Source organism: Poromitra crassiceps (genome assembly GCF_964638095.1).
Source record: "Poromitra crassiceps genome assembly, chromosome: 13".
Lineage (NCBI taxonomy): Eukaryota > Metazoa > Chordata > Actinopteri > Beryciformes > Melamphaidae > Poromitra > Poromitra crassiceps.
In genome coordinates this window covers 10246023-10260804 of record NC_139644.1, presented here as the reverse complement: position 1 = coordinate 10260804, position 14782 = coordinate 10246023, and the positions used below count along the sequence as shown (strand labels likewise).

Genomic DNA, 14782 nt, shown 5'->3' with positions numbered 1-14782 from the left:
GTTTTTTTCTTTTAGTTTTTTCAAGATAAATAGTAAATGCAAAGGACCCGAGGTTAAAACCACGGCAACGCACTTCTGACGGAGTGGACGACAGCCGCATTAGCTATTTATCTTGAAAAAACTAAACAAAGAAAACGAAAAATTTTGCTTAGTTTCCACAATATGGTTGTTGTTTTACATCCCTGCACTACACCACTTCAATCAAGATTTGCAGTACACCCAGAAAAGATGTGAATCCACGAAATTTAGAGTGTTCTCCCGTTGAGTTACTGTTTAGAGAGGCTGATTATAGGGGCCCGCGCTACCGCAGCTGACCACTGCGAGCCTGTGCGAGGTTCTTTTGGCGCTGTCACGCTTCCAAAAATAAAAAATGGCGGAGGCTGCTGGGCGCTGATGTTGCAATGGGGCAATATGGAGCTGTCAGTTCTTTCCATAAAAGTTCTTTGTCTAAAGGCTGGGAACAGGAAGCGTGTCAGTGTGGGATGTGCACAAAGTACTGTAGAACAGGATGTCATACTCCCACTTTAGATCTACTCTCTAAACTCTCTGTCTGCCACCTCTCTGCCTGCTTGGTCTATTGGTTGCCAGTTTACACAAGTCGTGCAGCAGTTGTGTGGCTCCACCTGGGATTTCCTGCATGGGAGTTTCAAAGTGCAATTGCTTCCATCAGATCTTCTTCTCTCCCGTTTCCCTCGTACTAAGTGTTGACTTGTAGAGAGATCCCTGATGACATCACAATCGCTGGAGTGACATCGCAATTGCTCAAGTGACATCACTGATGACATCACAATTGCTCGAATGACACCACTGGTTACAATCAGAATTGCTCACATATAGACAGATACTGTAGCCAGAGAACACGAGTTGGCATGAGTTTGGTCACACCCAAAGAAAAAGTACATCCTCAGAATCTTCTGCTTCACCATTATGATCATTACAAGATTAAACTCTGAACGTAAAAAACGTTCAACACTAAACTCCAGATTTTGAGTTCCTTCGCTCCCAAACTACAGATTGAATAAAACCCTCCAAACGTTCTTTTCTCCCACAATCCATTTACCTTGATTAATTTGGAGGAAGTTGACTGAACATGCCCGCTGTGTTCCAGCACCGCCCTGCCTCACATTCACACCCTTCCACACACTCACGCTGGGAGTGGGCCAGTGCCAACAGTCTTCTGCCGACTGGCTTACATTTCCAGAGACTAAAGAATCTGAGAGATGATAGAGGTTGCAGCGATGCTATATGGCTGGAGGGGATTGGTGGCATTTAGGAAGGGTGGGCCTGGCCTATCTTCCTGCAGCAGCCTTGTCCAGTGTTGTTCTGCACATCTCATAAAGTAGGATTGTTTCCTGGTGTTGCTCCGCCTGCAGTTGACTCAAAGTAATCACTCTCTGTGACCTTGTTATGTCATCATCAATAGCTACTTTTTAAAATAGGGTTCGCAGCTCAGAGTAAAAAGCAAAATGTTGACAGTTGTAATTTATGAATCTTCCCTAATGTAACGCAGTGGGGACGTCAATAATGCAATGAATGAGTTTGTAACTTCATGCAGACGACGTAATTGCTGGCTCAACCGCGACAGGTCCCTGACAAGGCCCATCCAGATCCATGGCAGAGTAAACAAAGATAAAACAGAAACTTAACTAATTCAACTTAACTTACAGTAACATACTGTAACAAATTAAACCTAAACCAATTCAACATCTTAATAAACCATAATGTCCGCAGTTTCTCTAAAGCAATGTCCCTTATGGGTAATAAAAATCAGTCCTTTGGTTTGGCAGCTGGCTGGCAGCCGGCTGGGCTCCGGCTTGGAGCAGCAACTCAAGGTGGCTGCTACAGTTCTGTATAAATACATATAAAGTGTTATCTTATTGATTTAATAGAGCTTTAGTAGAGGATGGATGGGTTCACAAGGAGTTCATGTCAAATGTGACATGCTAGCATTTCCATAGTACATATGGACTATGTACTACATGACATAGTTTTGAGTTTTGATATTTGTCTCCACTCAGTAGAGTCGCCTACTTACCATTCATCCGTTGCACCCGCGGGCTTCAGAGCCAAATGTCCTGGAAAAGAGTGAAAGATAATTCAGCACGATCGTACCGAGTCCTTTTCCATTTCCATATTTCCGAGTCCGATGATGTCCACCGTGACTTTTGATCCCAAACGTCGCAGTAAAGCCTTCCGCTCTTGTGCACGCAGCGAGGGGTTTTTGGAGGATTTAGCTCAAGCACACATGAAAAGCCTCTTGTCTTTATGTATGGCTGCAGTTTCCAGATTTCGGATTCTGCAGCCAGTGTGTCGCCCCCTGTGGTTTCATCACGCCTCTGCGGCCTGTGGTTTCATCACAGGCCTAAATAGCCGCTGTGCGCCTGAGGGGGCACATCGACCATACAATGCCTTTTAATAACGTTGATGATGATGACTCATTCCCCTCGTTGGTTTAATTCTACATCCGGTTCAGTCATTCTCAACGTATTCAACCTTCACAAATCCACCTCAGCTGTTTCACTGCCTTGATTAAACATATGGAAGGTCAAAGCGTTTAGATATTTGGGCCACGTACATTAATTACTCCCCCGCCTCAACGACATGAACCATAAAGGATTCCACTGCTGATGTCATTGAAACATGGCGGATGTCATTGAAACATGGTTGATGTCATTGAAAGGAATGGGGCAGATGCCCTCACAGTGGAGACTAATCAATTAAGATGATTTATGAGGCACGGTGGAAGAGGCATCGCTTACCTGGAGAACCACATGTAGCACATATCGTCTAGCACATCACCTTCCCACGCCTACGACATGTCTTTATTTGGATTTCAGCGTGGTGATATGAGCGGGAAAAACAACCCCATCACAGGTGCTCTACCATGCATGCCCACCGGGGGCAGCCTCATTCAACGGCGCTTTCTTTATCTACCTGCTTCTCCTCTAAATGTTTACAACCGTTTCTAAGGGAACCTAATGGGGGATTCAGTTGATCTGGGGATAACTTGTGTTGTGCAGTTTCCCCTTTGTGGGTATCAAGTGCCATCAGCGACACCTTCCCCAAGGCAGGAAGTGGAGAAAAAGCAGCATTGCACCACACGGCTACAGCACAGCCTTCTCCAAATCTCTTGATAAGTTGATACACTACAACACGAGCCCCTAAGGCCATGACGCCTGGTAAGGGATTACCATGGGATTACAATATATTCCCCCCGCTGGGATCCCCTGGCATGTGTGGGGTGCTTTGCTGATCTCTCTGACAGGGGACCCGGGGAGCTCCCTCAGGCCCCGCCCCGCAGACACCACTGTGACAGATTTGACACGGCGCTTGAGTGTGTCTGACAGCTCAACACAAAGCACTGTCTGGAGACACTGCCAATGTGAACGTTCCACTACTGCTGTGGCTGTGGGGTCTCTGCTGTGGCACTTCACCTCCATTGCCTTCCTGAGGGAAGATGGCACAAAGCAATTAGGCTTTTGGAAGAAAATTAAGACAGTTTGGCAAAGAGTGACTGCTTGTCATCCAGTCTATTAGTGCTGCAGTGCTGCACAGAGGACTGAGATTTGGGAATTGCCATCGGTGTGTGTGTGTGTGAAGACAGACTCTGCTAAGTAACTGCTTGACTCTCAGTCTGAATAACCGAAGAAATCGGTTTTTGAAACGTGCCCCAAACTGTATCGCAGTAATATGGATGGACTGTGGCTGTCATTTCATCCGCACGGCCAAAACAAAAGCCATGCGTGCGGATTAAGCGTGAACGCTTTCGACCCCCGCTGTCAAATTCAGCGACGGCGACGAAAAAAAAAACAATGTCACGCGAGAGAACAATGCTCAATCCCTTTTGTTCTCTCCATTTGTTGCATTAAACAGTGAGCGCCATCTGTTGGCTCGGCCTGCAGAGCACGAGCGCGGGCGGCAGGGTGGCAGCTGCCACTCTAAAGACGCCACGACCTGCCACAGCCTCGTGTAGCACGCGCTAAAAATACCACCGTGGGGCCTCGGTGAACGGGCTCTTTACGCCCAGAGGCAGAGCAGCACACTACGGAGCAGACACCAAGACTAAAGGTCACAGATCAGAATAAGCCCGCTCCAAACAAAAGTCCGTTTGTGCTCGGCTGGCCGGTCGGGATTATCACAACATTCCAGAGAATGACAGCGACCGCTCTCGTGTATCCATTATGTCAGTCCCCACTGTCTCCCCCCCCCCTCCTCGTCCGTGCCGTGAGGACCCAGGAAATAGTCAGGGATCATCACAGCCACCCAGGCATGGCCTTATCACGCTGCCCAGACAGAAGGGTACAGCAATGCAAAGCTGTTTGTCTTTTTCTCATTTCTACCGTGATTCTAAATGTCAGAATCAGAATCAGAATCAGATATCATTTATTCGCCATTATGTTATGTAACATATACTGTAGGAACTTGTTTTGGCATTAAGGTGCATTAATCTTTTTTCACATAAGAGCACAGTAACGCCACAGCAGCCATGGGCGGCGCCGTCTTGCATTGAACAGAGCATCTAAATGAAATGGATGAAATACACTCAATTCACATTATTACTAATTTGAAAAGTAATAAGGCACACTTCAATATTATACAATACATATACATTTGTTGTAAATGTACAGGATTACCAGCAGGGGGGGGGGGGTTGCTGAGGAGAACAGGGGTGGGGGGGAGGAGGATGCAAGGGCTAACAAGGCAGGGGGTTTGGGGGGGAAAGAGCTCAGTTGCAGACGAAAAATCAGGAGAGCTGCGTCCTTGGCAGTACGAGAGTCCAGATTAGGATAGAATGTTTTGGTTGCCTGGAATTCCTTTCGGTCACACAGACCAGTCCGATGTGTTTCCTTTTGCTGGGTGACACGACCAAGAAAGTCTGATGCATTTTAATGTGAATTTTAATATATATAAATGACGAATCAACACCTTGAACTTGAACTCCCCCTCCTCATCCCACGTTCTCCCTCTCCTCCCCCAGGCAGTAGGCGACTGAGATGGGCGTTCGTCCAGGCCGCCCGAGCGACTCCCCGTGGTGGCCGCCGCCGCCGCTGCTGCTGCTCCTACTACTGCTGCTCTGCGGCGCCCCCTGCTGCCGGGGCCGGCCGTTCGCGGTCCCCACGCCGGCGGTGAACGTGGCGGTGGTGTTCAGCGGCTCGGCCTACCAGTCGGAGATCAAGGGGCGGTTGAGCCGGGAGAACTTCATGGACCTGCCGCTGGAGGTCAACCCCATCACGGTGCTGGTGAACAACACCAACCCGCGGGCGCTGCTCACGCGCATCTGCGACACGCTCACCGCCAACCGCGTGCACGGCATCGTGTTCGAGGACAACATCGGCTCAGAGGCCGTGGCGCAGATCCTCGACTTCATCTCCACGCAGACGGCGGTGCCCATCGTGGGCATCAGCGGGGGCTCTGCCATCGTCCTGCCCTACAAGGTCAGTGAGCTGTGTGTGTGTGCTGTGTGTGTGTGTGTGTGTGTGTGTGTGTGTGTGTGTATGTGTGTGTGCTGTGTGTGTGTGTGTGTGTGTGTGTGTGTGTGTGTGTCTGTGGAGGGGGGGGGTCATTATGCCAGTGTCAGGTTAGAGGGACACACCATCCAGGGCAAACTGCAGTAGCCCTGTTTTGCTACTAAAATATCTCTCTCTCTCTCTCTCTCTCTCTCTCTCTCTCTCTCTCTCTCTCTCTCTCCCTCTCATGCACATAATTTTCATTTGACCACGTTTTGGTATTTGTGCCCATTCGCTGTCAGGTGTCAAGACCGATGTGTGTTTTAGTGCGAACACAAATAGTTTTTTTTAGAGATTTGTGAGTGTGTCTGGGCAAATGCAAGTCATCGTTTATGTCCACATTTGTTTTGTGTTTCTCCGATAGGATTGAAATTATTGGTCGGTTGCATTCGTGTTTGATAGTCGATATTAATCACTTCAGTCAGAGGCTGCGGGACCTTTGGCGAAACCTGAATTTACCAAAAGTAAAAACGTTTGGAAGAGAAATACAACCAAGGTGAGGATTCATTCCTGAGGGCAGTGAAGTTCTGATACATGGTTTGTGTGGCAGAGCTTCAGTTGGGTGCCAGTTATGAGCGATAACGAGCACTACATCATCAGATGGGACGACAGCCTCAGTCTGTCATTTCAAAATGACTTCATGAGCAATAAACACGAAATTGCTCAGAAATGTGTGAAAGTTCCACGTCATCACCACCAGGCTTCGACTTTCTTCGGAGGACCTTGTCAAGGTCAATAAAACGGGGGAAAAATCAAAGGAGAATCTCAATTTATGAATTTGGTCCATTTGATCCAATCAGATCAGATTTGATTGCATTACCATATATTTTACAATAGCAGAGAGGCATTTTGCCAGGTCTCCAAAGCCTGTAGGACTATTGTAACTCTACTGAGCTAACACAGCCTGCCCTAAACTCTCAGGGTGAGCTAAACGCTGTGAGAGAGAGAGATGTGTGTGAGACACCCTGCAATTAAATAGCTTTTAGAGTTCAGGCTCATAGAGCAGCAATGATCCATTTCTATAGACGCATCCGGCAGAAAGAGCTCAACCATGCGGTTCAACTGTAATTCTTTCAAAATGACTGACGCTATTCACTGACACATCGGGCCTGTGTCCATCTAGCATCTTTTTCTGACAGTTAAACGCTGGAAGTACGCTGGGGAACGCTGATCACAGCGCACAATATGCAAGGAAGCAGTCTGAAAGTAACGTTAGCTCAGTGCGGTAGTTAGCTTGATAGCTGAGCTAACATTAGCTAACAACACACATACAGTGATTTAGCTCAACACTCACCAGAAATATTAAGTGTCTAGCCAATCTGCTCCCACAATTGAGCCTTTCTGTCTCTGTTGCGATAGTTTCTCCATACTGTATGATTAGTTGCCAGAAAAGGAACACCCGACACCAGCGTCTTTCTGAAAAGTGAAAATATTTTCAGCTGGAAGCGCTGGGAGTCAGGCGCACAAAAACGCCGGAGCGCTCTGAAAATAGACGCTGGGCGCTGCGCACTTTCTCTAGACGTCCGTGTGCGCCCGCATACGCTCTCCCCCCATTGGAAACAACTGAAAATAGACGCCAGAGAGCTGATGAAAAGACGCTAGGTCGACACAGGCCCTACAGTGCATATATGAGCCACAGAACAAACACACGTTTTCATACAACGTTTATATCACAAGCCTTGCAGCTCGATCGCTTCCATGCAAACTTAGGATTGCTGAGGATCATGGGCAAAGTTCACGTATCCACAGATGTGAAACGCAGTGCAGAGGCTGCTGCTGTAGAAGCAGCTGCCAATCCTAGACTCATGTCTCATGTGACACTTTTAATCAAGGACACAGCAGGAGAGGAGAGAGCCCGGGCCCCTATTACACAGGAAGTGCCGGTGAAGTGCAATAGGAAACGGTTTAACATGTCTGCCGCAAGCGATACTGAATGAGAATAATTTGGCAAAAGGTGATGAGGTAGAAGGTGATGAGAAGCAACGTGGAAGCCAGCCGACCTCTGGTGCCTGGTTCAACTCTGGAATCATCTCTCTTCATACAATATTAAACTGCTCCCTCGTCAGTGTGTAGGCATCAGCACGGCCTCTCCAGGGTAATAAAGAGATGTCACTCATTGGCTAATGCCTCCCGCTGGTGTCATTTACACTAACTATTCTAACTTCAGGAACAACAGCAACTCATTCATAATAAATGACACAATAAATGCACCGCTGTCAAATTGAATGACAACTTTCTGTCGGTAATAATTGCCGATCAAAGAAGTTTAAAGTCTGAATATATGCCACTTATGTATTAGAACTGCCTTACAATACAGAGAAGTAGATACATTATTAATATGGCCGGTCGCTGTGGGGCTCCAGGCCTAATCCTCTGCCTCCCACTGAGGTAGTGGCTTTCTGATGGACGCATCCCACCTCCTTGCCAGAGCCGTGGATATAGAAGAGTCGTGACATCTCCATTCACTCCAATGGACCAGTTTTTTTTACTCTGAAGAGTTCCAGGAAGTAAGGTCCTGGATTAAGCAGCACTGTCGAGTTGCAGCAAAATGGACAGTTTGTGTTGTACTTTGAAAATATATATATTTTTAGAATCAAATTGTACTTTTCATGTGTGCAAGCAAACCTGTGAAGCCAAAGACAAATTTCCACATTGTGGACAACAATAAATTGAATTGAATTGAATTGAATTGAATTATCAAAAGTAGCGCAAGACCCCTTCCTGGCTGTTCATTGGCTAATGAGTCACGCATTTTGGTCCTCCGCTGACGCCACTCTCTCTCTATCTGAATTGCTCTGCTCCTTGCCACCTCGTAGTCATGTGATGTGTGCAGTAAATAACCACACACGATGGTCTTGGACACAGATGCCCTTTGCCATGCATGCTCATCTACTATATCTCAGTGCTTAAAAAAGGTCTTTGAACTCTCGTGGGAAACCTGTCGACATTGAATAGATTGATACAACCTGTGTAAAATATGGCGCCAAAGTTAAAGCTGAAAGAATAATGCTCTCTGATATCAGTTTTAAACACTTTTCAAAGCGGTTTAAATATGAACATTTGCCACAATACAGTATCTCATTTGATACATGAAAGTGACATTAGGGAGCTGTTAATACTTTGTCCTACTCTGTATTTCCAACATTATGAGCCGTCTTTACAAGCTGGCAGTGAGCTAACTGCCTCAGATCAATAAAGGTTGGCAACGACAAACTCAACAGGCTGCGAGGGGAGATGTGAAGGGACGTCTGTCAGCAGATCTGCTTCTTGCCCAAGGGGCCGCGCTACATCGCACCCAGAGAGATGGATCGGTGACAGGCCGCTACATCGCACCCAGAGAGATGGATCAGTGACATTTTACTATCTGGGATCTAATCCAAATTGTTCTACCCAAAGCAATTAGTGTTGCATATCATAGCATGTAGGCTCCAGATGGAGGTGGTCCAGGTTTTTGTAAGTGGAGAAGAATGGACTACCTAACGAGACTATAAGAGCATCATCATGCTGTAGTTACTTTTTCAAATGGAGTTTGGCCCATTGATCTCCTCTCGGCCATGCTCCACTACAGCCATTGGGCATCAACCAAGCATCCAGCTTTAGAGCTGTTCCCGCTAGTTCTCATGCCCGTTAGCCTATAAGATTACTGAGTGTAACAGTGTATGCTAAAGTGTTAGCAGCATACGATATCGGACAGAACGATCTAGCGGAGACTGATTGGTGAGCCGCTACAGCTGTCTGGATCTTCTTCTCATTAATCAGCTACATAGCCTGTTGTTGGTTGTTGATTGATTTATGGGATGCTGTCAAAGGTGGTCAACAAGGCAATGCAATTCATTCATTTTTCATACTTTAAATCTAAAGCTGCGAGTTAGATTTTTCTGAAAGTGACAGCAAATTAACTACGTATTGATTCCTGTCCTCGGGACATGTCAGTGTTGATTGGCAACATTACAACTCCTCGTTGTTCCTTTCATTTTCTATCCAAAAAAAAGAGACTCATTAAAAAGAGTCTATGATCGATGTGAAAGTGACGTCTGGAGGCAGGAAACAAGAAGATTTGGACAAAGCAGATGTTCAGCCCAATGAAGATATATCGACAGTGCTTGATTTTTCTTTTTTTATACGACCAAACGATAGCCTCCTTATCTCACAGCTGTAAGTAATCCTGCTGTGAAGTGTGTGGAGCCATATGGCAGCTCGAGATGGAAATGAAATCAAAGCTGCTTCACGTTTGCCAATCAATCACAGAAGAACAAGCATTTCTCACAGGCCCGCTCATTGTGCAAATAGTGCATCGATCAATAACAGTAATACCTGCTATAACACCAGCTATAACACCAGCTATAACACCAGCTATAAGCTATAACACCAGCTATAACACCAGCTATAAGCTATAACACCAGCTATAACACCAGCTATAACACCAGCTATAACACCAGCTATAAGCTATAACACCAGCTATAACACCAGCTATAAGCTATAACACCAGCTAGAACACCAGCTAGAACACCAGCTATAACACCAGCTACAACACCAGCTATAACACCAGCTATAAGCTATAGCACCAGCTATAACACCAGCTAGAACACCAGCTAGAACACCAGCTAGGATACCTGCTACAACACCAGCTACAACACCAGCTACAACACCTGCTACAACACCTGCTACAACACCTGCTATAAGCTATAACACCAGCTATAAGCTATAACACCAGCTATAACACCTGCTATAACACCAGCTATAAGCTATACCACCTGCTACAACACCTGCTACAACACCTGCTACAACACATGCTATAACATCAGCTATAACATCAGCTATAACACCTGCTATAACACCTGCTATAACACCAGCTATAACACCAGCTATAACACCAGCTATAACATTGGAGGCGGAACACGCCAGGATTGGCCAAAGCCCAATCCAGTCCCCAGAATTGTCAAATAAAATCATCGACATGATATTATGACCCGCCTCTCAACCTGTCATCTTAGACAAACTATGTTTTCAGTCTGAAACGGACTCATTATGCGCGTGACGAACAGGTTCAGTTCGACTTTAAGTTTCAATTCACAGACTGAAAAATCTTACCTAGTCTATCTTTAAATATGATAATTCTGCTACAATATGATTTATTCCATCTTGTGAAAGGTTCAATGCATGGGTGGAGTGTGGTCTCAATAAAAAAAAAAAAAAATCTCCTTAAAAAATGATCCAAGGCACAGTTTGTGCAAATTTAAAATCCCTTTATTTTACATATAATGTAAGTATCTTCGCTCGTTGAAGAATAAAAAGACCCATAGAATTCAAGCAGAGCTAATTACGCTGCCAAGTATGCATTTAGTTCAATGTTCCAGTAACATACATTTCCATCCCCCGGCACACATTAGCAGGTCAGATACACCACATCATCCTCCAGGCCACAAAGGTGGAAGTGCAAAACGTAACTCGGACAAGAGCCAAGGCCTGATTTTCTAAAGCAGAACCAGAGCCTGAGGCTGGATCCAAAACTGCAACAGTTCCTGTTTTCTCCCTCTCTCTCTCCCCACTATGTCCCAAACACACCTCTCCATCCCCCTATGCATCTTCAGACCAGTGATACAGATACATATACAGTGTGAGCTGTCTAGACAGAGGGGAAGAGAATCACAATTGCCTCAACTCCACATCACTGATGACATCACTGTGTCACTGATGATGTCACAATACCTATGACATCACTGATGATGTCACAATGCCTATGACATCATCAGTGCCTATGACATCATCAGTGATGTCATAAGATGATTTTTTTGTCAATAATTATGTCACTGATGATGTCACATCACTGATGTCAGATATTGTGTTTGCCCAACTTCGCATCACTGATGACATCACAATTGATCTTATGATATCACAGATGATGTCACAATGCCTATGACATCGTCAGTGATGTCACAATGCCTATATGACATCATCAGTGGGACAAAAATTGAAACAGACAAACATTGCCCATTTGCTCCGAAGAGTTCATTTGCAAAAACAGGTAAACGCCATTCTTAAAATGAATAAACAACACCTGTTTGATATTCCCTGGACTGCATATACAAAACATTTTTGAGGTAATTTATGTGAAAATTACCAGATGAATATGTTTTAGTTGTGATTGATAGTAAAAATGTACCAAAAATAAATAAATTACAATATAAATACATCATAAATATACAATTTGAAACCATAAAAAATACAAACGGAGATACCTGTTTTTGCAAATGAACTCTTCAGATATAGATAGATAGAAGATAGATATTGTTTCATATTTGTTTCATATCTCATTTTGAGATTTATTTTTATTAGCAATTGCTTTTTCTCATGAATTTAAACAGCAGAATTGTATCACAGCTTCATCTCAATGCGATTCTATTGAAAGACAATAAATTATATTAGTTGAATTATCGTCCAGCCCACATGTACATATCGCAAAACACCTGCCAGTGTAAAATGTCTCACAAAATACAATTTCTTCTGTCTGGAAACCAACAGATTTCTCTCCAGTCTCATATTATTGCTTGAATCCTCCCCCACACCGTCTCTGTAGTATCTTGATCTGGACTGGCTCCAGTGTTGTGAGAAAGGGCAAATGACTGGAGAGTGCTGCGTCTGTTCCATGGTGGCCGGGCAGCATCCGTGACGTCAGCACACAGATCGAGCGCACGGCGGCCCGTGCCAGGCCACTTCCTGCTGCGTGCTGCAGGCGGACATATGCCGCAGCAAACAGCCATGTCCACAAGTCACTCCTCCTCATAGAGGGAGAGAGAACGCTGGCTGCTATTCAGTCAGACTGAATTTGGATGGGAAAGGACACCATGTCATTTTCCTCCTGCTACACTATATTCATTCATTACTGAATATTATCAGACTAAAGGGATTGGAAGCACCTTACTTGCGAAATGTAAAAAAGAATATTGAATGAATGCTCCCTGAGGAAGAGCACTGAGTTTGAAACGTTTTGCATATTCTGCATGTTTATTCATAGATAGATCGATTTCAGTTGACATCACACAACTGTTGCGGCGCCATCTTGAGGACCAATTTGAAACAAGATGCGCAATTGGAAATAGTGGAACAGTGTCAAACAAACAATATCCCCAAAACAATCAATTGCTTTGCTTATATTTTGACATTGTGAGTGAGAGCAGAAGTAGCTGAAGAGATTGATGTATAATATGCACGTCCTGTAGTGTTAACATTCTGTGAACGTTCACTTTTAAAATGTGTGAAATTTAGTGGAAAAAAAGTGCAGCCTGGTAGAGTGAATTGTGACATCAGTTCCATAGGTTCCTTTTATGAACTGCGATTTCTCAAAAAGTACAAAAGGTATCAAAAAGCTGAATACGAGTGATAAAGTAGTAAAAGTGTTGAGCTGTTTAAAGTTTAAATGGAGTTTGTAGTACAACGTATGAAAGAGTAGGCTAGTTAGAGTTCAAAGAGGGCATGGTCCTTCCACAGACTTACAACAGCTAGGCTACTACATTTGTGTGCTGTGTTCGGCCCTCAAGATGGCGGCCACAACAAAAAATGTTATGTGACTGAAACTAGAGCCATATGATTTCCGCAAAATGGAAAAAACAGACGGAATCATGGAATTTTGTAATAAAAATGGAATCAACTGTAAAACATGAAATATTGCAGAATTTTCCATAATTTGGCCTAATAAGTAGTCCATAAGTAGGCCTAATTAGCAAAATAAGAAGTATATCTAATTATCGTAGTAACCTAAATGATTTCATAATTATTATTATTATTAATATTTTACAATTATTGTAAAATGGGCCTAGAGAAATGATTCCGTTTTCGATTGGGGTGTTTTGAGAGGGGGGTCGGCCTTGCGTGGAACCCTTACTTACCCTTATAAACATGTCGAAGGCATGTGTGAGAGAGCCAAGTCGTAAAAATAAAAATAAAAAATATCGCTCCTAACATTTTTGATGTTGCACAAGTTATGTGCTTCCAATCCGTCTATTTCTGATTTGATCCTGTGCTGTTTTGGAAGCCCTTTACGTCCCACTGTTTTCTCGACGTCGATCCTCGTTACCGTTCCCACATTGACCTCAATAATACGTCATTCACCAGTGGCTCTATCCCCTTTGAGCCAAAAGACCTCAATCGCTGCGCTGCATCTCTTGTTTCTCCCAGATCTTTGGATGGGCTCCATGTCTATCAATAGGTACCACCAACCTGCCTCCTTGAAATAACCCTCAGCTCTCATCACTTTGTTTGGGAGTGGGCGAAGGCCATTGTATTCTTATTGAGGCTGCTAATCATGAAACAAATGATTGATTAGAGTTTCTGCATATAAACAGCTGTCGTTTAGAGATAACCAGACCATTTCAAGACTTCTTTCTCGTCTGTGTTTGTAAACAGATTATGAGTGATTCCCGTATATTTGACCCTTGCAAATGTGATCTTGGCCTTGAGAAGCTAAGCTGTCGACTCAATGGCTGTAATCTCCTTTGGGATTGTTTATTACTGTGAGCTTCTGCATAGCCTACTGTAGAAACAGCACGTACATGTACTGACTGAAGGGCTTCTGCATAGCCTACTGTAGAAACAGCACGTACATGTACTGACTGAAGGGCTTCTGCATAGCCTACTGTAGAAACAGCACGTACATGTACTGACTGAAGGGCTTCTGCATAGCCTACTGTAGAAACAGCACGTACATGTACTGACTGAAGGGCTTCTGCATAGCCTACTGTAGAAACAGCACGTACATGTACTGACTGAAGGACATGTACTAATGTCCAAGTTGTCATCTGACACAGATGCATGGAGCTCTACCAGCTTTTATACATCAAAAACTCACTGGTCTGCAAAATGGAAAAGTATGCAATGCAATGTAATCATTTCAATTCATTCTCTAAAGCCATGCTTTGGACAGTATTACTAAGTCCGACATGCCGGCCGTGACTTCAGGTTTTTGTAGTGCCTGTGGTAATGCTGTAGTGCAGGGATACTCAACTTGCTTTGCCCGGGGGCCACTTTCGTGAAATGATAGAAGGCCAGGGGCCAGTTAATAAACAAACATTTTTTTTTTTTTTGTAGCGGATTGTAGGTTTTTGGGGTGTCAGCCGGAGTTTAGTCTGACAATGTTAGTTCGGATAGTTAGTTAGGTTAAGTTAGTTAGGTTAAGTACATACATAAGTGCCTGGGTAGCAAGCAGACGGCGGTGTTTGACAATTTAGCAGCTAAATCATAGCTTATTGAAAGATATTCCATATTCCAGACTGAAATGC

The 14782-nt window shown here is 44.4% G+C and overlaps 1 protein-coding gene across 1 annotated transcript in view; it reads left to right on the top strand.

The window, feature by feature from the left end:
* Nucleotides 1-4994: 4994 nt before the first annotated feature.
* Nucleotides 4995-14782, top strand: part of grin2ca (glutamate receptor, ionotropic, N-methyl D-aspartate 2Ca) — a gene marked incomplete at both ends in the record, with an annotated part of 71205 nt that continues 61417 nt past the window's right edge. The window contains one exon of the mRNA XM_083650219.1: nt 4995-5435. Coding sequence (XP_083506345.1) covers nt 4995-5435 — 441 coding nt within the window. The remainder of the gene's footprint in view (nt 5436-14782) is intronic.